This window comes from Cherax quadricarinatus, chromosome 9, assembly GCF_038502225.1.
Source record: "Cherax quadricarinatus isolate ZL_2023a chromosome 9, ASM3850222v1, whole genome shotgun sequence".
NCBI classification, from domain to species: Eukaryota; Metazoa; Arthropoda; class Malacostraca; order Decapoda; family Parastacidae; genus Cherax; species Cherax quadricarinatus.
The window spans coordinates 2,303,718-2,331,198 of record NC_091300.1 but is presented as its reverse complement, the minus strand read 5'-3'; the positions used below and the strand labels follow the sequence as shown (position 1 = coordinate 2,331,198).

Sequence of the window (27,481 nt, the reverse complement as noted above, 5' to 3'; positions counted from 1 at the left end):
CCAGTTGTGAGTGTGGGGGAAGTTCGTGAGGCAGTAGGTAAAATGAAAGGGGGTAAGGCAGCCGGGATTGATGGGATAAAGATAGAAATGTTAAAAGCAGGTGGGGATGTAGTTTTGGAGTGGTTGGTGCAATTATTTAATAAATGTATGGAAGAAGGTAAGGTACCTAGGGATTGGCAGAGAGCATGCATAGTTCCTTTGTATAAAGGCAAAGGGGACAAAAGAGAGTGCAAAAATTATAGGGGAATAAGTCTGTTGAGTATACCTGGTAAAGTGTATGGTAGAGTTATTATTGAAAGAATTAAGAGTAAGACGGAGAATAGGATAGCAGATGAACAAGGAGGCTTTAGGAAAAGTAGGGGGTGTGTGGACCAGGTGTTTACAATGAAACACATAAGTGAACAGTATTTAGATATGGCTAAAGAGGGCTTTGTGGCATTTATGGATTTGGAAAAGGCGTATGACAGGGTGGATAGGGGGGCAATGTGGCAGATGTTGCAGGTGTATGGTGTAGGAGGTAGGTTACTGAAAGCAGTGAAGAGTTTTTACGAGGATAGTGAGGCTCAAGTTAGAGTATGTAGGAAAGAGGGAAATTATTTCCCAGTAAAAGTAGGCCTCAGACAAGGATGTGTGATTTCACCGTGGTTGTTTAATATATTTATAGATGGGGTTGTAAGAGAAGTAAATGCGAGGGTATTGGCAAGAGGCGTGGAGTTAAAAGATAAAGAATCACACATAAAGTGGGAGTTGTCACAGTTGCTCTTTGCTGATGACACTGTGCTCTTGGGAGATTCTGATGAGAAGTTGCAGAGATTGGTGGATGAATTTTGTAGGGTATGCAAAAGAAGAAAATTAAAAGTGAATACAGGAAAGAGTAAGGTTATGAGGATAACAAAAAGATTAGGTGATGAAAGATTGGATATCAGATTGGAGGAAGAGAGTATGGAGGAGGTGAATGTATTCAGATATTTGGGAGTGGACGTGTCAGTGGATGGGTCTATGAAAGATGAGGTGAATCATAGAATTGATGAGGGGAAAAGGGTGAGTGGTGCACTTAGGAGTCTGTGGAGACAAAGAACTTTGTCCTTGGAGGCAAAGAGGGGAATGTATGAGAGTATAGTTTTACCAACGCTCTTATATGAGTGTGAAGCATGGGTGATGAATGTTGCAGCGAGGAGAAGGCTGGAGGCAGTGGAGATGTCATGTCTGAGGGCAATGTGTGGTGTGAATATAATGCAGAGAATTCGTAGTTTGGAAGTTAGGAGGTGCGGGATTACCAAAACTGTTGTCCAGAGGGCTGAGGAAGGGTTGTTGAGGTGGTTCGGACATGTAGAGAGAATGAAGCAAAACAGAATGACTTCAAGAGTGTATCAGTCTGTAGTGGAAGGAAGGTGGGGTAGGGGTCGGCCTAGGAAAGGTTGGAGGGAGGGGGTAAAGAGAGGTTTTGTGTGCGAGGGGCTTGGACTTCCAGCAGGCATGAGTGAGCGTGTTTGATAGGAGTGAATGGAGACAAATGGTTTTTAATACTTGACGTGCTGTTGGAGTGTGAGCAAAGTAACATTTATGAAGGGGTTCAGGGAAACCGGCAGGCCGGACTTGAGTCCTGGAGATGGGAAGTACAGTGCCTGCACTCTGAAGGAGGGGTGTTAATGTTGCAGTTTAAAAACTGGAGTGTAAAGCACCCTTCTGGCAAGACAGTGATGGAGTGAATGATGGTGAAAGTTTTTCTTTTTCGGGCCACCCTGCCTTGGTGGGAATCGGCCAGTGTGATAATAAAAATAAAAAAATATTATTTATATGGGTTGACATTATTTATTATTTACTGATGGGTGAACATAGACAAGAGGTGTAAAGAAACACACCCAATGTTTCTACCCTGGCTGGGAACTGAATATGTATTTACCAAAAATCATATATGGCTAACCCAAGCCAGGTACTAGAAATAAGCCACTTTGACTTTTTTGGGTTATCCTAGGTTCTCTACACACATGCTGTTATGTGTGATAACCTATGAAGAGGATATAGCTTTTTTGTTTCAGTTTTATGGTGCAGTACGAGTGTATATCACAGTTAGCCCTGTGTTATACTCTGTTTTCTCTAATATAAGTCCCCAAGACAGGGATAGGAGAATGGTACTTGTATCCCATGGCTTCTTCATATAAATACTGTTATGCAGTAGTCTGCGTAACAGTAAATCTTCTATTTTTTTGTGTAAATAAAAATTCCAAATGGTAAGCAAGAGTAATATAAGAGGGGCCTGGAGCCGTGACTAATGAACAGAGAAAATGTTATTTTAGTGCCAGGAATGTCTGCATTGTTTATTCTGGACCCTATTTTGAAATTAGCATCTGTTGAAATTGGCCAAATTGCCAATTTCTCACCACTTTATTGGGTAGTTGAAATAGGTGAATGGGCGGTTTCTTGTACTCAGTCGACAGACTAGAAGTAAGTAAATAAGTAAGTTTATTCAGGTATACACAAATACAGTTACATAGATTATCATACATAGCAGTGTATGTATAGAGAACCTGGGATAACCTAAAAAAGTGAAAGTGACTTATTTCCAGTAGCTGGCTTGGGCTTGCCATACATGATTTTTGGTAAATATTTTTTTTTTCTCAGTTGTTTGTTGGGCTATCTCATTGAAAATTGGGCAATGTATGATGGAAAGATGCTTCTTAACGTACACCAAAAATAAAAAAAACGGACGATAAATAAGGGAGTTCACTTCTCAGCCATTAGCCGCCTCTTTGCAGTATATTTTCGTATGGTTTTTATGGTTGTATACTCATTTTTTTTGGTCTCATTTGATAGAATGGAAGATATATTACAGAAATAGACATGATTTTGATTGCTTTCATGACGAAAAGTACCTTGATATTCGATTTTTGCTGGTGTTCAATGAACTTTAAATCAAGTTGGTTAATTTTATTAAGTGTATTCTAACCTAACCACAATGTAATCCGGCAAACTCAGTAATCCAGCACACTACAGGTCCCAATGATGCCAGATTTGTGATGGGGGACCTGTATTATTATTATTATCAATTACTCTGGGGTGCTTTAAATGTCGTATGTATTACATTATTATACACATTTTCATTAATCTATATTTATATAAGAATTATATAAGAAACACACTACATGTCATATATACCCATAATACATACAACCATAGAACGAAGTGACATAAATATGAGATGTGGTTGTCAGGCGGCTTTGTAGGAGTGACAGCAAGAATTCTGTTTTCTCTTGTCCAACACCAGAGAAGCTGTGTATCGTATTACTAGGGGGTAACTGTAAAAATATATTATTTTGTATGCCTTCACTTATAGCATCATTCACTCTAAAAATGGTGTGTTAAATGAAAATGGGAGTGTTGCTGTTATTTATTCTAGTGCACAAACGTGAAGACAAGTTGTACACAATATAAGGTTTTTATTGTGGGGAAAAGTTCCACAAAATGCATGCATTATGCGAAATGAACACATGTGAATTGTGTTCGTTTGACTGCCCACCACTTGTTCACTCTCAATTTGTTTGCATTCTCCGCGCCTCTCTTTCGTTCTCTCTCATTTATGATGGCATCTAAGGGTAGCTGTGATAAAAAGAGGAGTCATAAGCTTCTTACTTTAAATGCCAAATTAGAAATGATTAAACTCAGTGAACAATGTATATTGATGGTAATAATAATAATTTTTTTTTTTAACAAGTCGGCCGTCTCCCACCAAGGCAGGGTGACCCAAAAAGAAAATACTTTCATCATCATTCAACCTTTCACCTCACTCACACATAATCACTGTTTTTGCAGAGGTGCCCAGAATACAACAGTTTAAAAGCATATACCTATAAAGATACACAACATTTCCCTCCAAACTGCCAATATCCCGAACCCCTCCTTTAGAGTGCAGGCATTGTACTTCCCATTTCCAAGACTCAAGTCCGGCTATATAAAAATAACCAATTTCCCTGAATCCCTTCACTAAATATTACCCTGATCACACTCCAACAGCTCATCAGGTCCCAAATACCATTCGTCTCCATTCACTCCTATCGAATACGCTCACGCATGCCTGCTGGAAGTCCAAGCCCCTCGCCCACAAAACCTCCCTTACCCCTTCCTTCCAACCTTTTCGAGGACGACCCCTACCTCGCCTTCCTTCCCCTACAGATTTATACGCTCTCCATGTCATTCTACTTTGATCCATTCTCTCTAAATGACCAAACCACCTCAACAACCCCTCTTCAGCCCACTGACTAATATTTTTATTAACTCCGAATAGGCTCACGCATGCCTGCTGGAAGTCCAAGCCCCTCGCCCACAAAACCTCCCTTACCCCTTCCTTCCAACCTTTTCGAGGACGACCCCTACCCCGCCTTCCTTCCCCTACAGATTTATACGCTCTCCATGTCATTCTACTTTGATCCATTCTCTCTAAATGACCAAACCACCTCAACAACCCCTCTTCAGCCCATGACTAATACTTTTATTAACTCCACAACTTCTCCTAATTTCCACACTCCGAATTTTCTGCATAATATTTACACCACACGCCCTTAGACAGGACATCTCCACTGCCTCCTCACTGCTGCATTTACAACCCAAGCTTCACACCCATATAAGAGTGTTGGCACTACTATACTTTCATACATTCCCTTCTTTGCCTCCATAGATAACGTTTTTTGTCTCCAAATATATCTCAACACACCAGTCGCCTTTTTTCCCTCATCAATTCTATGATTAACCTTATCCTTCATAAATTCATCCGCCGACACATCAACTCCCAAATATCTGAAAACATTCACTTCTTCTATACTCCTCCTCCCCAATTTGATATCCAATTTTTCTTTATCTAAATCATTTGACACCCTCATCACCTTACTCTTTTCTATGTTCACATTCAACTTTCTACCTTTACACACACTCCCAAACTCAACAACTAACCTTTGCAATTTTTCTTTAGAATCTCCCATAAGCACGGTATCATCAGCAAAAAGCAACTGTATCAATTCCCATTTTGTATTTGATTCCCCATAATTTAATCCCACCCCTCTCCCGAACACCCTAGCATTTACTTCTTTTACAATCCCATCTATAAATATATTAAACAACCATGGTGACATTACACATCCCTGTCTAAGACCTACTTTTACTGGGAAGTAGTCTCCCTCTCTTCTACACACCCTAACCTGAGCCTCACTATCCTCATAAAAACTCTTTACATCACTTAGTAACTTATCACCTATTCCATATACTTGCAACATCTGCCACATTGCTCCTCTATCCACTCTATCATATGCCTTTTCTAAATCTATAAATGCAATAAAAAATTCCCTACCTTTATCTAAATACTGTTCACATATATGCTTCAATGTAAACACTTGATCTACACATCCCTTACCCACTCTGAAGCCTCCCTGCTCATACACAATCCTACATTCTGTCTTACCTCTAATTCTTTAAATTATAACCCTACCGTACACTTTTCATGGTATGCTCAGTAAACTTTTTTTTTTTTTTTTTTTTTTTTCAACAAGTCGGCCGTCTCCCACCGAGGCAGGGTGACCCAAAAAAGAAAGAAAATCCCAAAAAAAAAGAAAATACTTTCATCATCATTCAACACTTTCACCACACTCGCACATTATCACTGTTTTTGCAGAGGTGCTCAGAATACAACAGTCTAGAAGCATACACATATAAAGATACACAACATATCCCTCCAAACTGCCAATATCCCAAACCCCTCCTTTAAAGTGCAGGCATTGTACTTCCCATTTCCAGGACTCAAGTCCGACTATATAAAAATAACCGGTTTCCCTGAATCCCTTCACTAAATATTACCCTGCTCACACTCCAACAGATCGTCAGGTCCCAAGTACCATTCGTCTCCATTCACTCCTATCTAACACGCTCACGCACGCTTGCTGGAAGTCCAAGCCCCTTACCCACAAAACCTCCTTTACCCCCTCTCTCCAACTTATTCCTCTATAATTTTTACAATCTCTTTTGTCCCCCTTCCCTTTATATAAAGGGACTATACATGCTCTCCGCCAATCCCTAGGTACCTTCCCCTCTTTCATACATTTATTAAACAAAAATACCAACCACTCCAACACTATATCATCCCCTGCTTTTAACATTTCTGTCATGATCCCATCAGTTCCAGCTGCTTTACCCCTTCATTCTACGTAATGCCTCACGCACCTCCCCCACACTCACATCCTGACTTCTTCACTCCTAAAAGATAGTATACCTCCCTGGCCAGTGCATGAAATTACCGCCTCCCTTTCTTCGTCAACATTTAAAAGTTCCTCAAAATATTCTCGCCATCTACCCAATACCCTCATCTCCTCATCTACTAACTCTCCTACTCTGTTTTTAACTGACAAATCCATTCGTTCCCTAGGCTTTCTTAACTTGTTTAACTCACTCCAAATCTTTTTCTTATTTTCATTAAAATTTCTTGACAGTCCCTCTTCCACTCTATCATTTGCTCTCCTTTTGCACTCTCTCACCACTCTCTTCACCTTTCTTTTACTCTCCAAATACTCTACTCTTCTTATAACACTTCTGCTTTGTAAAAACCTCTCATAAGCTACCTTCTTCTCTTTTATCACACCCTTTACTTCATTATTCCACCAATCACTCCTCTTTCCTCCTGCACCCACCCTCCTATAACCACAAACTTCTGCCGCACATTCTAATACTGCATTTTTAAAACTATTCCAACCCTCTTCAACCCCCCCCACTACTCATACTTGCACCAGCCCACCTTTCTGCCAATAGTTGCTTATATCTCACCCGAACTTCCTCCTCCCTTAGTTTATACACTTTCACCTCCCTCTTACTTGTTGTTGCCATTTTCCTCTTTTCCCATCTACCTCTTACTTTAACTGTTGCTACAACTAAATAATGATCCGATACATCAGTTGCCCCTCTATAAACGTGTACATCCTGGAGCCTGCCCATCAACGCTTTATCCACCAATACATAATCTAACAAACTACTTTCATTACGTGCTATATCATACCTTGTATACTTATTTATCCTCTTCTTCATAAAATATGTATTACTTATTACCAAACCTCTTTCTACACATAGCTCAATTAAAGGCTCCCAATTTTCATTTATCCCTGGCACCCCAAATTTACCTACTCCTTCCTCCACAACATTTTTGCCCACTTTAGCATTGAAATCCCCAACCACCATTACTCTCACACTTGGTTCAAAACTCCCCACGCATTCACTCAACATTTCCCAAAATCTCTCTCTCCAACCTTTGTTTTACTCCACATAATCCTTGAAATAACAACAACAATAATAATAATAATAATAATAATAATAATAATAATAATAATAATAATAAAAAATAGCAGCAGCAGCTCTGGCTTTAAATGTCATAAATTACGATATTATAGACATTTTCGTTAATCCATCTTTAAGCTTAGTGAAAAAGGCATGTCAGTGGTAAAAAGCATGATAATAGTAATCGCTCTGAGGCGCTTTAATTTTATTTAAATTATATAAGAAATACGCTAAATATCATATAAAGAAAATATGTATATACAATCATAGTAAAACAAATAAACATAAATTGTGAGGTGTGGTAGCTGGGTGGGTTACCACATCTGACTTCCTACAATAAATACTACTCACTTATCACCTTACATTAAGACTACAGATACTTTAAAATAGTGAGCATACTGTATGTGCATTTTACTTCTTTACTGTTTTTTATACTTAGTTCTAACTTAATACATGATAGTGTAAACATGCTATCAGACATTTATATGCATTTAAAAGTGAAAAAGGGCGATTCACTTTACGGCGATTTTCGCTTTACAGTGGTAGCCTGGAACCTAACCTACCATATAAGTGCAGCCATCCTGTACATTCAAGCCGCTAAATGAACATTTCTTTTGTTCAATAATCATGTCCTCAGGCTTCTCCTGTATTACACTTGCCCTGAAATTTTACTTCACCACACAAATAACTGGAGTTTTATTCTATATCTTCGATAATAAATTATAACCAGAAATGATTAGTCATGGTTTTGATCATCCCCATAATTAAAGTAAACGTAATAAAAACCCATAAAACAGTCGAAGTGGGGTCTTACCCATCCCTAGGAAAATCATCAAAAATTTAATATTTACACTACCATATGTCCAGTTTCAAACTACTTGCAGTCCTGGAACAAACTAAAATCATCTCTATTTTAGTAGTTTGATACCATAAAAACCATCCTATAAAGTATGTAATTCAATCTTACTATTTTAAACAAAACACAAGATCAGAGGTTGCTTTTCCTAACATGCATCTTGTGGGGGCAGAATTTTTTTTTATATTATGCACACTAACTGCACAGACCCATTTTCTCATGTCTAGGCCAAAATTTACCACTCCCAGCTTGTCTGAGGGAGATGAGCTCAAAACGTAGATCTTCGTGAGTGACGCTGACATCAATAATGTAGGACTACATAAGAAACAGTAAAAGGGTTATTTGTTAACAGCCCATTTAAGATATCTCATTGGGCAGGATTTTCACTAAGTGTATTCCATTTAGACTTCTACTGACTTTAGTGTAAATTCTTTACTTCATCTTTTTTATAAAATGCAAATACATTTGGGGAAAATAGGTTTTTGGTATAAACTGGCCCTGAGGGTCTAACATGCTGTAACCTTACAACTGTAAAAGTTTTCAGATTCTTTGAGAAAGTACACTGCTGATCACTCCATTTTGTTGGATGACCTACTATACTTTACTACACACACTGAGTTTACTCTAATAAGTATATCATCAGATATATGAAGCTATTTGAATGCAGCTCCTACACGTGTGTGTCTATGTTTTACTCCTGATTAGCTGATTTGGGCTGAAGAAGCAGAAGCGACATTACCTGCACTTTGTAAATAATGAGAGTATATTTCAGTTTGGTGGTGGGTCATTATTATATCAGAAAATGATGTCTGTGCTCATTAAAAGAGCTAGGGTACAAATAATAATGAGTTTTCCTCATCTGGGCACCCTGCCTTGTTGGGATAACATTGATAAATTAACTTTCCAATAAAACAATTATGAGTACATATTAGGGCAACACTTTGAACTGAGCTGAGGTAGAACATCTCTTTATGTCTGTAAACATTTACGATGAATAATTAATCTACTCAGTGACGACAATACACTTGCCTTGGCTTGCTCCTGAGTATTGGGCTGTGTTTGCTTTGAGTTGACTGTGACCAGCTTAGCAACTTGCTGTCGGTATTTAGACATTATCAATTCCATTACATTTTGATGTTCTTCAAGTGCTAGGCGCAACTCTTTGTTTTCCTGAAAGAAAAAATTCAATGAGCTTTTCCTTGTATACAAGATGCAGATATACTTCAACAGAAACATAAACAATCCTATAAAATATATTTACAATTATCTAAAAATGTTGTACAACTCAGCAGATACAGTATGGTAATAATTATTTTAAGTTGGTCCCTGACTTACAATGCTAACACTTATGTTAATAATAACAACACTGTAAATAGCAGCACACAAGTCTTGGACCTGGATCAGTATGCTATGAGACTAATAACTTGGGGTTATAGGAGAAGCTTAATAATGCTGCCTGCAAGCTCTCCTGCACTCAATCTTGGGGCATGGGGCTCAACAACAATTAACCATCTCAGACCACTAATTACCCAACAAAAGGCTGCAGTTAGAATGATAACAAATTCCCACTATAGGCAGCACACTCCACCAATATTCAAAACACTCAACCTACTCACCATACAAAACATCCATACTTATTATTGCACTTATTACATACATAGAACACTTAACTCTGATATTAACCCTCCCCTCAAACATCTCCTTGCCAACCTCAACAGAACACATGACCATAACACAAGGCACAGATCACTCTTTGATGTTCCTCGTGTCCATCTCACGCTATGTGAAAACTCAATGCACATAAAAGGCCCTAAAATCTGGAATTCATTACCTGTAAATATAAAAGAAACACTACCTGTCTATAAATTCAAGTCTCTTCTCAAAGTTCACTTACTCACTCAAAACCAAATAAATACTGAATAACTGAACCTTATAAATTGTATATCCAAAATGTTACTCACAATTATATCACATAAATGTTAAACCTAGGACCCAATCTAACTTTGTTATTTTTTTAAATACACTACCTAACAGAATACAGTGGACCCCCGGTTAACGATATTTTTTCACTCCATAAGTATGTTCAGGTGCCAGTACTGACCGAATTTATTCCCATAAGGAATATTGTGAAGTAGATTAGTCCATTTCAGACCCCCAAACATACACGTACAAACGCACTTACATAAATACACTTACATAATTGGTCGCATTCGGAGGTAATCGTTATGCGGGGGTCCACTGTACTCCATTCTACTGAATGAAGAGCAATGCATGCAACCATATGACCTGTCTTTGTAATACTCATTTGTGCTTTATAGTTATCTGTTTACAATAATGTCTTATCACTGATTTCATCATTGCTTAGTTAATCTTAAGTTAATTTTAAGCCAGCCCGTAATGCTATGCATATAAGTGGCTTTGGCATGCTGCTCTTACCTGTATTTTTTTGTACCTCTGTATGTATGCTAAAATTTCTAAATAAATAAATAAATAAATGGGTGTATATTTTTCACTGACTGAATGTGACTACAATGCAACAATCATTCTGAGGTACTGTATTAATTTTTGTGTCAGACTTAAATTATTCTCAAGTTACAGTCTCAGCCATATTGAGAGTTAACACTTTCAGGGTCATGACCCACCTGCTCTCAAACTTGCTGTCAGGGTAGCAAAATTAACAATTAACCCTTTCAGGGTCCAAGGCCCAAATCTGGAGTCACGCACCAGTGTCCAAGAATTTTCAAAAAAAAAATTTGTTATTTTTTCTTATGAAATCATAGAGAATCTTTTTGTGAAAGTAATAAAACAAAAAGTACGAAATTTGGTGGAAAATTGACGAAATTATGCTCTCGCGAATTTTGATGTGTCAGCGATGTTTACGAATCGGCGATTTTGCCGACTTTGACTCCCATTTTAGGCCAATTACATTATTCCAATCAACCAAATTCTTAGCTATTTCACTAGTATTACTTCTATTCTATCGATTGAGCACAAGAAATCGCCAAGTCAACTGTTTCAACTACAAAATAAAGTGATCGGAAATTGTTAATTTGGCCAATTTAACACAAAGTTCAAAATATTCCAATTTCAAAATAGGGTCCAGAATAAACAATGTAGGCATTCCTGGCACTTAACTAACATTTCCTCTGTTCATTAGTTATGTTTTGAGGCTTTACAAATAAATTCCATTTTGATTTTTTATTCACATAATGAATTTTTATTTACACCAAAAAATAGAAGATTTACTGTTATGCAATACTGTAATAATGGTATGTTAAAAATAGGAGAGGAGAGTTATTAAATGGAGAGTTAGAGGTATTGGGAAGATGGAAGGAATATTTTGAGGAATTGTTAAATGTTGATGAAGATAGGGAAGCTGTGATTTCGTGTATAGGGCAAGGAGGAATAACATCTTGTAGGAGTGAGGAAGAGCCAGTTGTGAGTGTGGGGGAAGTTCGTGAGGCAGTAGGTAAAATGAAAGGGGGTAAGGCAGCCGGGATTGATGGGATAAAGATAGAAATGTTAAAAGCAGGTGGGGATATAGTTTTGGAGTGGTTGGTGCAATTGTTTAATAAATGTATGGAAGAGGGTAAGGTACCTAGGGATTGGCAGAGAGCATGCATAGTTCCTTTGTATAAAGGCAAAGGGGATAAAAGAGAGTGCAAAAATTATAGGGGGATAAGTCTGTTGAGTGTACCTGGTAAAGTGTATGGTAGAGTTATAATTGAAAGAATTAAGAGTAAGACGGAGAATAGGATAGCAGATGAACAAGGAGGCTTTAGGAAAGGTAGGGGGTGTGTGGACCAGGTGTTTACAGTGAAACATATAAGTGAACAGTATTTAGATAAGGCTAAAGAGGTCTTTGTGGCATTTATGGATTTGGAAAAGGCGTATGACAGGGTGGATAGGGGGGCAATGTGGCAGATGTTGCAAGTGTATGGTGTAGGAGGTAGGTTACTGAAAGCAGTGAAGAGTTTTTACGAGGATAGTGAGGCTCAAGTTAGAGTATGTAGGAAAGAGGGAAATTTTTTCCCAGTAAAAGTAGGCCTTAGACAAGGATGTGTGATGTCACCGTGGTTGTTTAATATATTTATAGATGGGGTTGTAAGAGAAGTAAATGCGAGGGTCTTGGCAAGAGGCGTGGAGTTAAAAGATAAAGAATCACACACAAAGTGGGAGTTGTCACAGCTGCTCTTTGCTGATGACACTGTGCTCTTGGGAGATTCTGAAGAGAAGTTGCAGAGATTGGTGGATGAATTTGGTAGGGTGTGCAAAAGAAGAAAATTAAAGGTGAATACAGGAAAGAGTAAGGTTATGAGGATAACAAAAAGATTAGGTGATGAAAGATTGAATATCAGATTGGAGGGAGAGAGTATGGAGGAGGTGAACGTATTCAGATATTTGGGAGTGGACGTGTCAGCGGATGGGTCTATGAAAGATGAGGTGAATCATAGAATTGATGAGGGAAAAAGAGTGAGTGGTGCACTTAGGAGTCTGTGGAGACAAAGAACTTTGTCCTTGGAGGCAAAGAGGGGAATGTATGAGAGTATAGTTTTACCAACGCTCTTATATGGGTGTGAAGCGTGGGTGATGAATGTTGCAGCGAGGAGAAGGCTGGAGGCAGTGGAGATGTCATGTCTGAGGGCAATGTGTGGTGTGAATATAATGCAGAGAATTCGTAGTTTGGAAGTTAGGAGGAGGTGCGGGATTACCAAAACTGTTGTCCAGAGGGCTGAGGAAGGGTTGTTGAGGTGGTTCGGACATGTAGAGAGAATGGAGCGAAACAGAATGACTTCAAGAGTGTATCAGTCTGTAGTGGAAGGAAGGCGGGGTAGGGGTCGGCCAAGGAAGGGTTGGAGGGAGGGGGTAAAGGAGGTTTTGTGTGCGAGGGGCTTGGACTTCCAGCAGGCATGCTTGAGCGTGTTTGATAGGAGTGAATGGAGACAAATGGTTTTTAATACTTGACGTGCTGTTGGAGTGTGAGCAAAGTAACATTTATGAAGGGATTCAGGGAAACCGGCAGGCCGGACTTGAGTCCTGGAGATGGGAAGTACAGTGCCTGCACTCTGAAGGAGGGGTGTTAATGTTGCAGTTTAAAAACTGTAGTGTAAAGCACCCTTCTGGCAAGACAGTGATGGAGTGAATGATGGTGAAAGTTTTTCTTTTTCGGGCCACCCTGCCTTGGTGGGAATCGGCCGGTGTGATAAAAAAAAAAAAAAAAAAAAAAAAATATCATCACCATATTTGTGAATGTATATTAGACCCACCAGCTGACGTGTATTAGACGTGTGAGGTCGTTTGTTTACTCTTGAATATCGGCAAAAATTTAACATTTCCGCTACTTTGAGCTCAGTTTCAAGCCATTTCCAGTGCTAAAACCAATGAAAATTATCTCTATTTCTGTAATATGTCTTCCATTCTATCAAATGAGACCAAGAAATCGCAAATACAACTATAAAAAACATACGAAAAAACACTGCAAAGTTGCTGTTTTTTATTATGAGATGATAGAGAATCTTTTCCTGAGGGTAATGAAACCAAAAGTACAAAATTTGATGGAAAACTTACAGAGTTACGCTTGGCGATATTTATGCACGAGCGATTTTGCCTACTTTGCACCCTATTTTTGGCCAATTCCATTATTCCAGTTGAGCAAACTCATAGCTATTTCACTAGCATTCCTTCTATTCTATCAACTGAGTACAAGAAACCACCCATTTACCTACATCAACTACCCAATAAAGTAATCAGATATCAGTAATTTGGCCAATTTCACACAAAATTAAAAAAAATTTCAATTTAAAAATAGGGTCCAGAATAAACAACATAGACATTCCCGGCACTAGAAACACATTTTCTCTGTTCCTCAGTCACATCTCCAGGCCCCTCTTATATTACGCTTGCTTTCCATTTTGAATTTTTATTCACACAAAAAATAGAACATTTACTATTATTCAGACTACTGCATTATTGTAATAATTGTATAAATAATGTCAGTGCATTCCTAAAAACGTATTAGACTGGCAAGTTGGATGTGTATTGGACAAGTGACGTCATTCGTGTACTCTGGAATACGTATAAGCAAAAATCAAACATTTCTGCTACTTTGAGCTCAATTTCAAGCTACTTTCAGTCCTGAAACCAATCAAAATCATCCCTTTTTCTGTCATATATATTTCCCATTCTACCAAATGAGACCAAGAAACTGAGAATACAACCATTAAAACCATACAAAAATATACCGGTCGCAGTTTTTTTTTCCCATTAGCACTGCGTGCTACAGGATTTTTATATGGTGCACACTTACTGCATAGCCCCATTCTCTCATATCTAGGCCCAAATTTACCGCTCACAGCTTATGTGAGTGAGCTGAGCTCATGGCGTCGTACTACGGGACCGACACTGGCTTCAAAGCCGTAATATGATGGGAAAGACACTGAAAGGGTTAAACCTGAATCTTTCCCATCTCAGCCACTGCAAAGCTACCTTACAAGTGCCATAACACTAACCACTACACTGACAGATTTATACCAAAATACAGCAGAAATTAAAACAAATAACAAAAATTCACCCCAATCTTATAAATAATCAGAGAATTAATTAAACATATTCTACTTAGACAACCCACTAGCAGAGTACATTTATGCTTTCATCACAGTGCTTAATGGCTCCACGAAAGCCATTCAACATTTCTGAAAATTTCAACACTTACCTGTTGGAGTTGTCGAATATGTCTGTTTTCCTGCTGGATGGAGTGTATCAAAGCACTTCGAGGTCGGTTATTAGCTGCCTCATTAAGCTCATTCATCTCCTCACAATACTGAAAAAACAATAGATATCATTACATGTTTGCCAAACTTCAGTGGGAAAATTATTTAACTTGTATAACTTAATGCTAAACAATTCATTACCTTAAAGACCACAGTATGTTTTCTTTTGTTTCGAGAGAAAGACTGATTCTGAGGAGTTGTCGTGACTGGAGGTGTGGTTGCAGGAGAACTTGTAGTCGACGTGAACTGTGCTCCATCAAAGTGGTGGGATGAAGATCCCTGTTCTCGCATGATGGGAAATCAGCACCTCTACCACTTGCACACAGTTCTCACTTTTATGTACTTTTCCTACAAGGCTCAACTCTGCTTTTTAAAACACTTACAATGCTTTCCTAAAATCTGAAATACATGTACTGCTTCCTACACTAAGTCATTATAACAATGAAGGAACACCTAGTAAGAGAAAATATAAACAACAAAAAGGTACATTTACATAATGTAATACAGTACGATAAACAAGAGGGTAAGGAATAAAAAAATGAGGAAGACAGAGGTTGGAAAACAGTGTTATCATCAAGGCAGTGCAGTAGAGGGGACAAGAGTGTGATGAAGGGAAGACCATACATGAATGAAATGAAGAGATGGATATAAACAGAAAAAAAAAAAATTGAATTGAAAGTAAGGTGAAAGATAGAAGGGAATAAGAAAAGAGAAGACAGCTAAACAGTTTGTATATATGGTAGACAAAGGTCAGAATCTTAGCATAGGCACAGGGGCTGTGCAATAATGCATGTGTGTGTAATTACCAATCAGAAGTTTAAAAAGAATTATGGAAAGCATTCAGGCTCAATTCAAGGAACTGAAGCACAGGGAGAATTACTTAAATCAAGAGCCCCTAAACCATCAAGGAACCTCCCTGGCATAAACAATAAAAAATATACTATCTTAAGTTTTGGATTTGTTGACCTTCTCTTCACCCTCTTCAGCTTATCACATCTTTTATGTAATTTGGGCAACAAAGATAAACAGCATATTCAAGGTGAAGTTTGACAAGTACATTATACTGTAGTTGCTAATGTCATTTCAGTTTTTTCTATTTTTAAAGAATGGGCAAACCTTGAGTCTGCAATCCGGCATTAACTAGCCAGATTGCACTGACCACTAGACTGTCTTGGCAACATTATTAAAGTTCATGGTCTTTTGCTATGAAACTCAGCATTCATTTACATTTGCTGAAGCAGTAAATTTATTTGAAATCAATTCTACTAAAGACTCCATGGACATTTTCTTCATTAATTTTGACTATTGTTTTCAAGAACTGTTTTATTGTACAATGCTTTACTTTACATTTATCAAAAGGTAAGCCCATGTTTCATGTCTGATCACTGCACCAGTCTACAGTGAGACACAGACTGGCTGACTTTCTTTCCTAAGCTTTGTCATTTACAAATTTTGTGGAGGGAAGGAGGGATGGACAAACAGACCGACAGAGGAAGGGATGAACAGATTGGAGGGGAGGGAAGCGAGAGACAGAGGGAAGTTGTGTGATTTACCAAGCAGAGACCACAGAGAGGAAGATGGCAGGAGGTGGGGGCAAGAGGGAGGTGAGGGGGGCAAGAGGGAGGTGAGGGGGGCAAGAGGGAGGTGAGGGGGGCAAGAGGGAGGTAAGGGGGTAAGAGGGAGGTGAGGTGAGGGGGAAAAAAGAGAGGTGAGGGGAAGCAAAAGGGAGGTGATGGGGCAAGAGGGAGGTGAGAGGGCATGAGAGAGGTGAGGGGGGGATAAGGGACAGGTGAAGGAGGAAGAGAAAGGGGAGGGGGAAGAGAAAGGAAAAGGGGGGGGACAAAGGAAGGATGGTCTAAAGTGAGTGGCAGAGAATAAGGGAAAGTACAGTATAAAAGAAAAAGGAAAGGAGGAGCAAAAGGAAGGGCAAATGGAAAGGGAAGGAGGGGCAAAGGGAAAAGGAAGAGCAAAAGAAAAGGGAAGGGAGGGCAAAGAGAAATGAATGGAAGGGGTTGATCTAAGAGATGAGAGGCAAAATATATAAAAGATATGCAGAGAATGAAAACATGTGAAGGGAGGGTGAAGGTGTGGCGATGAGATGGAGGGTTAAGAGAACAGGGGAAGGGGATGTGAAGGGGGATGGTGGAGATGAAGGGGGATGGGGGATGTGGGGAGTGAAGGGGAGGGGTGTTGCAGCTCTACCAATCATGAGGACACAAGTGAAAGTTGTAACCCTTGTTAATCCATCCTTCACTACTGCTATGGTAACTACTACTGCCTGCTGCTGCGCCTGCTGCTGCACCTGCTGCTGCACCTACTGCTGTACCTGCTAAAGCTGTGCCTGTTGCTACTGCTGCTGCTGACACTCAGCAAGAATCAACAACCACTACAATTAACACTTCACAATCATAACTATGTACATTGCAGTAATTTATTCTCCCACAAGCACCACCACAACAGCAACAACCAAAATATCTATCAATACTATGAGCAACCACAACCAAAAAATATAAACCACAATACCTATAATCAACACCACAATCACCATACCATCCAAAATCATTAACACCATAATAGCAACCACAACCTCCACATCATAACAGCAACCACTATCTCCACACCACAATATCAACCACAATCATCATGCTATCATAGCAACTATAATCATCATACCATCACAGCAACCACAATCCCCACACAAACAGAGCAGCCACAACCAAAATATTTGCAACTGCTAGTCAAAGTAATCACTCGTTAACACCTCCATCACACTGAACCACAAGTGTCCAAAACTACACTACCAACTCCACCACAACTATTACCACATACTTAACAGCCACCATCACCACTAACTCTTCCTTTCTCTCTAGCTGCAACACAACTTTCACCCCACAACTATCAACAACAACACACCCACTTCCACCAACACCTCCAATTCAACACCTTAACAATGACCCACCTACACCACTACCACCACCAATACACACCCACTTCCACCAACACCTCCAATTCAACACCTTAACAATGACCCACCTACACCACTACCACCACCACCACCAATGTCCACTTTGCCACTGCCATTATCAACACCCACCTCCACTGTTACTAAAACATTACGACCACCATCATCTGCCTATGACTATTAAAACATTGCCTAACTGTTCAGCAGCATGGCTATGAATACTTAAGTACCGAACTTAGCTTTATATCAGACAGCATCTTTGAGTTTTCTGACCACCACCATCTCATGCACTGCACAAGGTCACTGTTCCTTCCATTACCTGCTAATACTCAGGAGTGCAACAATAACTACTTTTCCCATGCATTCTCAACCATGGTCAGCTTACCGGGTGGAGGATTAAGCCTTCACCACTCCTTGCACTCAATGACCCCACACAGGTTTAGAGCTCCGTGAAACAAAACAATGGTATGAACACCTTTGACATTCAAATTTAACAAAACATAATTTTTGGCAAAATTCCTGTACAGTTAATATTTTATAATATGGTAGTTCTCAGGAAAAACACCAATTTATAAAACATCAGAACTATATTACAGTTTCAAAGTGGTCATGAAGTGGAGTGACCTGGATGAAGAAGTGGAGGCAAACTCCATACATAGTTTTAAGCATTTTTATTATGCAGTATTCATGGAGAAGTGCTAAACACGTAGGGACATACAGCACCTGGAGAATGAGGAAGGGGATTCAGGTTTGATCCAAGAGAACAGTAGACCTAAATGCTTGCTTGGATCAAGAGCCCTATACCTATATTAGGATCAAGACACTTTCTATAAAGAAACCAGAGTCAAAGTATAGCACTGTAAATATTTCATTCAGTCCTCGAAGCAGTAGTGTATACCAACACCAAGTGTCTATCAGAAATCATGTTGCCCATTACACTACATTCTACTTTAACAATGCACTGGCACTTTTATTCAAATTCAATGTCAATATCTGCATTCATACCATAAAAAATCAGCACCTATAATCATGTACTAAATGCAATTTACTTGGTTACCAACAGCCTGACTGATCAGAGACTGGGCTGCAGTTAATGGAGGGAAGCTTGACTCTCCAATACTCCTTATGCTGCATGACCCATACTGACTTAATGTTGATAAAATAGAATTCTTTCCTGAAATGTCTCCATCCCACAGCTCCACAAACTGGGTTTGTGTTGCACAAATTACTAAATAAAAAATACATATTCATCTTTACTTCATATTTTTAGGTAACACTAGTGAGTACAAGCAACACTTCTCATGTTGCAAAAATCATTCAGCAAGATATTCTGCACACAAAACACTAGCACATGTGTGCACACTGTTTCATTCACTAAATTTATCTTATGAAGTGTGAGCAGCACTGAATGTCTTGCTGCAACAAATTATGCATGTAGCTTTATAGAGTCAACTGTTGACCTTGCTTGAATACCAAGCATCATCACTACACAGTGCAATGAGCACCCCATACCATCACTACACTCACTGCACATGCCACCCCACACTATTGCTACAATGAGTACATGGGGCATCCCACACCATTACTACTCTCACTCATTCTTAAACATAGTTAACATTCACATACTCACTCTTCTCTGAGTGCACAGGAAACCACACATCATCTCCACAAACACAACCTGGTGAATATTAAATGCACTACACCTGTACTACACTCACTATCCCACAGGACAATCACACCAAATAAGCTCAGAGCATGTTGGCTTCTGCAGTAGCTGTACTGTGAATGTGTATTATGATGGGCAGCTGATGAAGAGTGAACCAAAAAAGGACAAGAGGATCAAGAGCACTATTGTAACTAGTTTAGGTGATGATACACAGGTGAGTAAGAGGGAACAGCAAGGCAAAAAAGAGTGAGATCAAAGAAGTGAACAGGTGTGTACAGAGCTGGAGCAGCACCTGACCCTCTCGCCACGGTGGTGCAACCCACACTGACTTTCTTACAGTGAGTGAGGCCATGTGTAGCACCAGTAACAAGCACAGTTCACTCACTCTGTTTTGTTCCGCTTGTTCTGCTCTTGTATAGAGTATCCAGTTGGTGTCCGGCTACACCATTCCCACACCTGCAACTCCCACTCTCACTCACCACCACCACACCTGCAACTTGTTCACCACCACCACCACCACCACATATGCAACTCCCTCACTCACCACTCCCACACCTGCAACTCACTTATGCACCACCACATCTGCAACACCCTCACCACCCCCAAACCTGCAACTCCCTCACCACTCCCAAACCTGCAATTCCCTCACCACTCCCAAACCTGTATCTCCCTCACCACTCCCAAACCTGCAACTCCTTCACCCCCACCACCCATGACTTCCTCATTTACCACTACCACACCTGCAACTCCCTCACTCCCCACCACCACACCTGCAACCCCCTCATTCACTACCATCATTGCACCTGCAACTCCCTCACTCTCCACCACCATCACACCTGGAACTCCCTCACTCACTCATCACCACACCTGCAACACACACTCACCACCACCATCACCACACCTGCAACTCATTGCCCCACTACCACCACACCCAACACTCTTACCACCATCACCACACCTGCAACACCATCACTCACCACCATCACCACACCTGCAACACCCTCACTCACCACCATCACCACACCTGCAACACCCTCACTCACCACAACTACATCTGCACATCACCACACTAGGATTCAGTAAGACTGTGCTGGTGTACTGGAGTTGAGCACTAATATACATCAAGTGATGAGTGTGAGAGGAGGAGGAGGAGGAGGAGGAGGAGAGAGGTGGCTAGTACTACCATACTAATTCTCTGAGGTAGAATGCGACTGCTGCTGATTATCTCAGGATAGTGAAAAGATCCCATGAGTGGACGTGACACTAGACCAATCGTCTGAAGATCCCAAACATACAAGATAATGTCACACTCCACATGGGTTTAGGACTTATTTTTTAATATAATAATAATAAGTATAACATCACAAGTGTATGCAACACTGGCAAATATAGCAACATCTTCCATGGTTCTTAACAAAGAGTCTTTCATAATACAGTGGTACCTCAAATTACGAACTTAATTCATTCCAGAAGGATGTTCGAGTGCCGTTACCGAATGAATTTGTTTCCATAAGGAATACTGTAAATTAGATCAGTCCGTTTCAGACCCCCAAAAATAAACTTACAAAAGCACTTACATAATTGTTCGAATTGGGAGCTGTTCGAAACTCAAGGTACCACTGTAATATACACCATATTTGTGATCTAAATGTATGTGGGTGCATAATGCAGCAGGAAACCTACATTGTCGCAATTACGTGAGGAAGCTTCAGAAGGTCAAGAGACTTGCCACTAGTCTAGGGAGATTCCAAGATAAGGACATAAGGTATGAGGAGAAAATGAAAGAACAATTTCACAAAACAAGAAACAAAGACAAAGAGGGCATACTCACAGTATGCATAATATTCAGAGGCACTGACATTATTCATTTACAAAGATATTGCTTAAAATTGGTGAAACAAATTTGGAGGACAAATGAAAATTATAGACCTGAATGGGCTAAAAAAATACAATGAAAAATTTCTTGAGCTCAAGGATAAAAAGTGATCTAATTGACATCCATACATGAATTAAAATGACATGGACTACTGGGTTAAAACTGTAAAACAGATGATTAGAAATTAAGATGCAGGGTCCAAGAGCTGAAGTTTGATAACCATAAGCAAAGTTTGGGGTACACAACCTTCTCGCTCACTTCCATATACCTGTAATACCAGTACCCATACCTGCAGCACCACTGTTCACTCTTAACATACCTGCAACTCCCTCACCAAGCTTTGTTCCTACACATTTCCTACAACAATAGCCTAACATATATATCAGGAGAGGAGGTACAAGAAGCATGCAGAAGCTAACACTGTTATAACAAAACGAAAGAAGTGCTGCACACACACTAAGAAACAACATCTTCCCAAAGATGGGAAGCCACACAAATAAGGGGAAGCACATGCATGTAATGAATGAGGAGTCACACAATGTCAAGGTACATACACTATACAAGCTAACATTGTACAAGGAAACACTGAACTATGGAACACTACAAGGAAGCAGTGAACTATGAAACACCACAAGGAACCACTGAACTATGAAACACTACAAGGAAACACTGAACTGTGAAACAGTGTACAAGAAAATATTGCATAAGAAAATATTCTACAAGGAAACACTGAACTGTGAAACAGTGTACAAGAAAATATTGCATAAGAAAATATTCTACAAGGAAACACTATTCAAGGAGTTACTAAGTAAACACCAAACAAACAAACACTGCAAAGAAACAATGTACAAAGGCACTGTACAATTAAATACTGCACTAAAAAGTGGTTTACAACAAAATACTGCACAACACTGCACAAGCACACACTGTACAAGAAAACACTGCACAATGAAACATTGTACAAACATGCATGGAAACATGCAGCACTGTACAACAAAGCACATGGTACTAGGAAGCACACACATCATAGGAGCAAACAAGCCAAGATGACTGTAGGATGCAGGTGGAGAAAATAACATGAACGGAAGCAGAGAATGCTGAGACAAGGAGTACGAGTGTGCTTAACGTCTCAGTATGGCTTCCAGCACGCACGCACACACACACGCACACATGCACGCACGCACGCGCGCGCGTGCACACACACACACACACACACACACACACACACACACACACACACACACACACACACACACACACACAATCACACACACACACACAATCACACACACACACGCACACACACGTTTCGTCAGTGCGTGCGCGAGTCACACCTTCCGTGCTCCGCGAATATAAGTGTTTTCGAGGGCTACCCAAGTGATCTGAAGGGTAGCTAAGTGTGCTAGGGTAGTGAACAATTCCTTGAAGCAATTTATAATTTGCCTGAGCCACATAAGTGTAGGGAGAGCCGCAATTTTGTAAGTGATCTTGAAAGTAAAAAGAGGTGCGCAGTCAGAGCGGGCAGGGTAGGCAACGTTGCAATGTGTCACTCAAGAAAGATAATAAAGTGAAACAATCGTGTGACCAGTGAGAGAAATACAGTGAATAGGGTACATTATATAACGAGAAGAAATTGAGGTGGATCTACGCCAGGACATCACATCGAGCTGGACAATCTACAGGCTGCTACAGCTGCACTGCAAGTACTGTATTCACCTATGAGTGGTTGTATGGGTGTGGGGTTTCAGGTTCCAATTAACCACCAAGCTGATTGTTAATGGTCCAACTCCCATAGCACGATAAAGAATAGGTACTCAAGTATTCAATAAGGAATAGCAATTGGTAATCCATTGAACAAGGCGAGTAAGTTACTATAAGCTAGGTGGCAGAACAAGCATAAAGGGCAACATTGTAAGTGGGTGTGGGTCAAGTCCCAGGAGGGTGGGGGTCAGGTCACATGAGGTTGTGGTCAGGCAAGCGACCACTGAGACTCCACATTACACTCCAACGCACAATTCACCTACTTTTCAGACACATAATAAACCCACACATAATTCCACACATAATTACACACACACACACATATACAGACTCACATACACTCCCCCCCTCCCCCACCAACCTCTCACTCCTTCCCCTGATCCCACCCCTCCCTCTTTCACCCTCCCCCTCCCTACCTCTCCCTCCTCCCCCCTCTCCCTCTCCCATTCACCCACTTGCTTCTCCCTCCTTCCCACTCCCCATATTCCCCCCTAAATTCCCCTCCCCCACATAGCCACAGTTCCTCCTCTACCTTCCCCCCCCCACACTGACAAACACACTACTAACCTAACACACAGAATTACATAGGTTTCCCACTCTGAGGCAATCAAAATAAAACAAAAATGGGCTGCCAGAGAGCAGGAAGGAAAACCAAGGGACAAGAGGAGGAATCTGCAAAGGAAGACTGGGCAGCAGAGCTCATAAAAAGGGAACATGAATGGGAAAAGAAACGAGAAGAACTTAGCATGAGAATGGAAGAGAGGATAGATATGGAAAGCAGGAAGTGGGAGGTGCAAGTGAAAGCAGCAGAGGCTAGGATACTGAGTTTAGAAGAGGAACTGAAAAATCTGAAACAGCCTACAGAACTAAAGAACATTTTGGGATTGACATCAGAGACTGCTACCTCAGTCACAAATAAGGGGACTGTAGGGAAAGAAGGAGCAAAACTGTATGTAGAAGCTCTATCAGAGGAGACTGTAGTAAATGAAAGAGCTAAGCTATATGTGGAGGCCCTAACAGACCACAGCAGAGCCCAGAGAAAGCCGAGAAGGGAAAATGACAGGCCACTGAGCCCAAGTACATTAGCTAGTGAAACTGAAGAAAGGAAAGCTGCAATGGAGGAAATTAAATTGAATGAGTGGATACACAAGGATATGCAGTGGGAGAATGAAAGGGAGAGGTCAGTCTTTGTGTATGGGCTCCAGGAAGCTGAAGGGGAAACATATGAAGCAAGAAAACAAGGGGAAAAAAAGCAATTGAAAGCATCATAAAAGCAATAGGAGAAGACGACATGACCCAGCTGGAAAATTTTTGGAGAATAGGGGGGTTTGCAAAAAAAGGACCCGGCCAGTGAAAGTGACCTTCAAGGCAGAATCGATTCGGAACAGGATCCTGCAGGAGAAAGCACGACTAAGGGACATGCCGGCATACAGGAAGGTGTATCTCGACCGCGACAGAACACAAGAAGAGAGGCAGAAACTGAGAGAGATGGTACAAAGGCGAAAGGAGGAAAGAGAGGGGATGGAGGAGACAGACAGGAGATCCCAGACCCAGGAAGAAGATCAAATACAGCCTCCCTCACAACTTCCTACAGAAGCCCCCCAACCAGGTCAACCCCAGTGCAACCAAACACTCTAAACCAAAACACCCATGCCATATCCAATGCCCCCACCCACTGCATTACAAACTCCACCCCCACAGCAACCACCCATAGTTCCTTATCAGGTCTCCCACTTCCCCAACCCCAATATACCTCCCAGACCACAGTCTTAGAAAAGAAGTTGAAGGTGTGGTATACAAATGCAGATGGAATAACAAATAAGTATGAGGAGTGGCATGAAAGAATCAAGGAGACATCCCCAGACATAATAGCACTCACAGAAACAAAACTCACCAGAATAATAACAGATTCAATCTTTCCATCTGGATATCAAATCCTCAGGAAAGACAGAGGGAGGAGAGGGGGAGGAGGAGTTGCACTGCTCATTAAAAACCAGTGCGGTTTTGAGAAAATGGAAGGAATGGATGGCACGGGCGAAAGGGACTACTTAGTAGGAACAATCCAGTCTGAGGGACATAAGGTGATAATTGCAGTAATGTACAACCCACCACAGAACTGCAGGAGGCCAAGAGAAGAATACGATGAAAGCAACAGAGCAATGGTCGACACACTAGCCGAGGTGGCCAGGAGAGCACACATGGGGGGAGCAAAGTTACTAGTTATAGGTGATTTCAATCACAAGGAGATTGACTGGGAAAACCTGGAGCCCTATGGGGGTCCCGAAACATGGAGAGCCAAGATGATGGATGTGGTACTGGAAAACCTCATGCATCAACATGTTAGAGACACTACCAGAGAGAGAGGAGAGGATGAACCAGCAAGACTGGACCTTGTATTCACCTCGAGTAGTTCAGACATCAATGATATCATGTATGAAAGGCCCCTGGGAGCTAGTTATCATGTGGTTCTGTGCTTCGACTACATAGTTGAGCTTCAAGTGGAAAGAGTAGCAGGAATAGGTTGGGAAAAACCAAACTACAAAAGGGGGAACTACTCAGGCATGAGGAACTTCCTGCAAGACATTCAGTGGGAGAGGGAACTGACAGGAAAACCAGTACAAGAAATGATGGACTATGTGGCAACAAAATGCAAGGAGGCAGAGGAGAGGTTTGTTCCCAAGGGAAACAGAAATAATGGGAAGAACAGAACGAGTCCTTGGTTCACCCAAAGGTGTAGGGAGGCAAAAACTAGGTGTACTAGAGAATGGAAAAGGTACAGAAGACAGAGAACTCAGGAAAATAAAGAGATTAGCTGAAGAGCCAGTAACGAATATGCACAGATAAGAAGGGAGGCTCAGCGACAATATGAAAATGACATAGCATCGAAAGTCAAGTCTGACCCGAAGCTGTTGTATAGCCACATCAGGAGGAAAACAACAGTCAAGGACCAGGTAATCAGACTGAGGAAGGGTGATGGGGAGTTCACAAGAAACGACCGAGAGGTATGTCAGGAGCTCAACACGAGATTTAAAGAAGCATTTAGTGGAAACCAGTAGGACTCCAGGAAATCAGAACAGGGGGGTACACCAGCAAGTGCTGGATGAGGTACATATAACCAAGGAGGAGGTGAAGAAGCTGCTATGCGAACTTGACACCTCAAAGGCGGTGGGACCAGACAACATCTCTCCATGGGTCCTTAAAGAGGGAGCAGAGATACTGTGTGTGCCATTAACAAAGATCTTCAACACATCAACTGAAACTGGGCAACTCCCTGAGGTATGGAAGATGGCAAATGTAGTCCCAATTTTTAAAAAGTAAGACAGACATGAGGCACTAAACTACAGACCTGTATCACTAACGTGTATAGTACGCAAAGTCATGGAGAAGATCATCAGGAGGAGAGTGGTGGAGCACCTGGAAAGAAACAAGTGTATAATTGACAACCAGCATGGTTTCAGGGAAGGAAAATCCTGTGTCACAAACCTACTGGAGTCTTATGACAAGGTGACAGAAGTAAGACAGAGAGAGGGGTGGATCGACTGCATTTTTTTGGAATGCAAGAAGGCCTTCGACACAGTTCCTCACAAGAGGTTACTGCAAAAGCTAGAGGATCAGGCACACATAACAGGAAAGGCACTGCAATGGATCAGAGAATACCTGACAGGGAGGCAACAATGAGTCATGGTACGTGACGAGGTGTTCAGAGTGGGCGCCTGTGACAAGCGGGGTTCCACAGGGGTCAGTCCTAGGACCTGTGCTGTTCTTGGTATATGTGAATGACATAACGGAAGGGATCGACTCAGAAGTGTCCTTGTTTGCAGATGATGTGAAGTTAATGAGAAGAATCAAATCGGATGAGGATCAGGCAGGACTACAAAGAGACCTGGACAGGCTACAAGCCTGGTCCAGCAACTGGCTCCTTGAGTTTAACCCTGCCAAATGCAAAGTCATGAAGATTGGGGAAGGGCAAAGAAGACTGAAGACACAATATAGTTTAGATGGCCAAAGACTGCAAACCTCACTCAAGGAAAAAGATCTGGGGGCGAGTATAACACCGAGCATATCTCCTGAGGCGCACATCAATCTGATAACTGCTGCAGCATACGGGCGCCTGGCAAACCTACGGATAGCGTTCCGATACCTCAGTAAGGATTCCTTCAAGACTCTGTATACCATTTATGTCAGGCCCATACTGGAGTATGCAGCACCAGTTTGGAATCCACACCTAGTCAAGCACATCAAGAAATTAGAGAAAGTGCAAAGGTTTCCAACAAGACTAGTCCCA

The 27,481-nt window shown here is 40.9% G+C and overlaps 1 protein-coding gene across 6 annotated transcripts in view; it reads right to left on the bottom strand.

The window, feature by feature from the left end:
- Positions 1–27,481, bottom strand: part of LOC128686172 (FGFR1 oncogene partner 2 homolog) — an 83,383-nt gene that overhangs the window by 25,421 nt on the left and 30,481 nt on the right. For 2 of the 6 annotated variants that reach the window (XM_070083160.1, XM_053772948.2), the window contains exons 3-5: positions 15,073–15,210; positions 14,874–14,981; positions 9,191–9,331 (exon numbers count right to left, since the gene is read on the bottom strand). In XM_070083160.1, the coding sequence (XP_069939261.1) occupies positions 9,191–9,331; positions 14,874–14,981; positions 15,073–15,210 (387 nt within the window). Of the gene's footprint in view, positions 1–9,190; positions 9,332–14,873; positions 14,982–15,072; positions 15,712–19,851; positions 19,867–27,481 lie in introns of those variants that run through there. The other 4 variants (XM_070083162.1, XM_053772950.2, XM_070083161.1 and 1 more) reach the window with 3 other exon arrangements.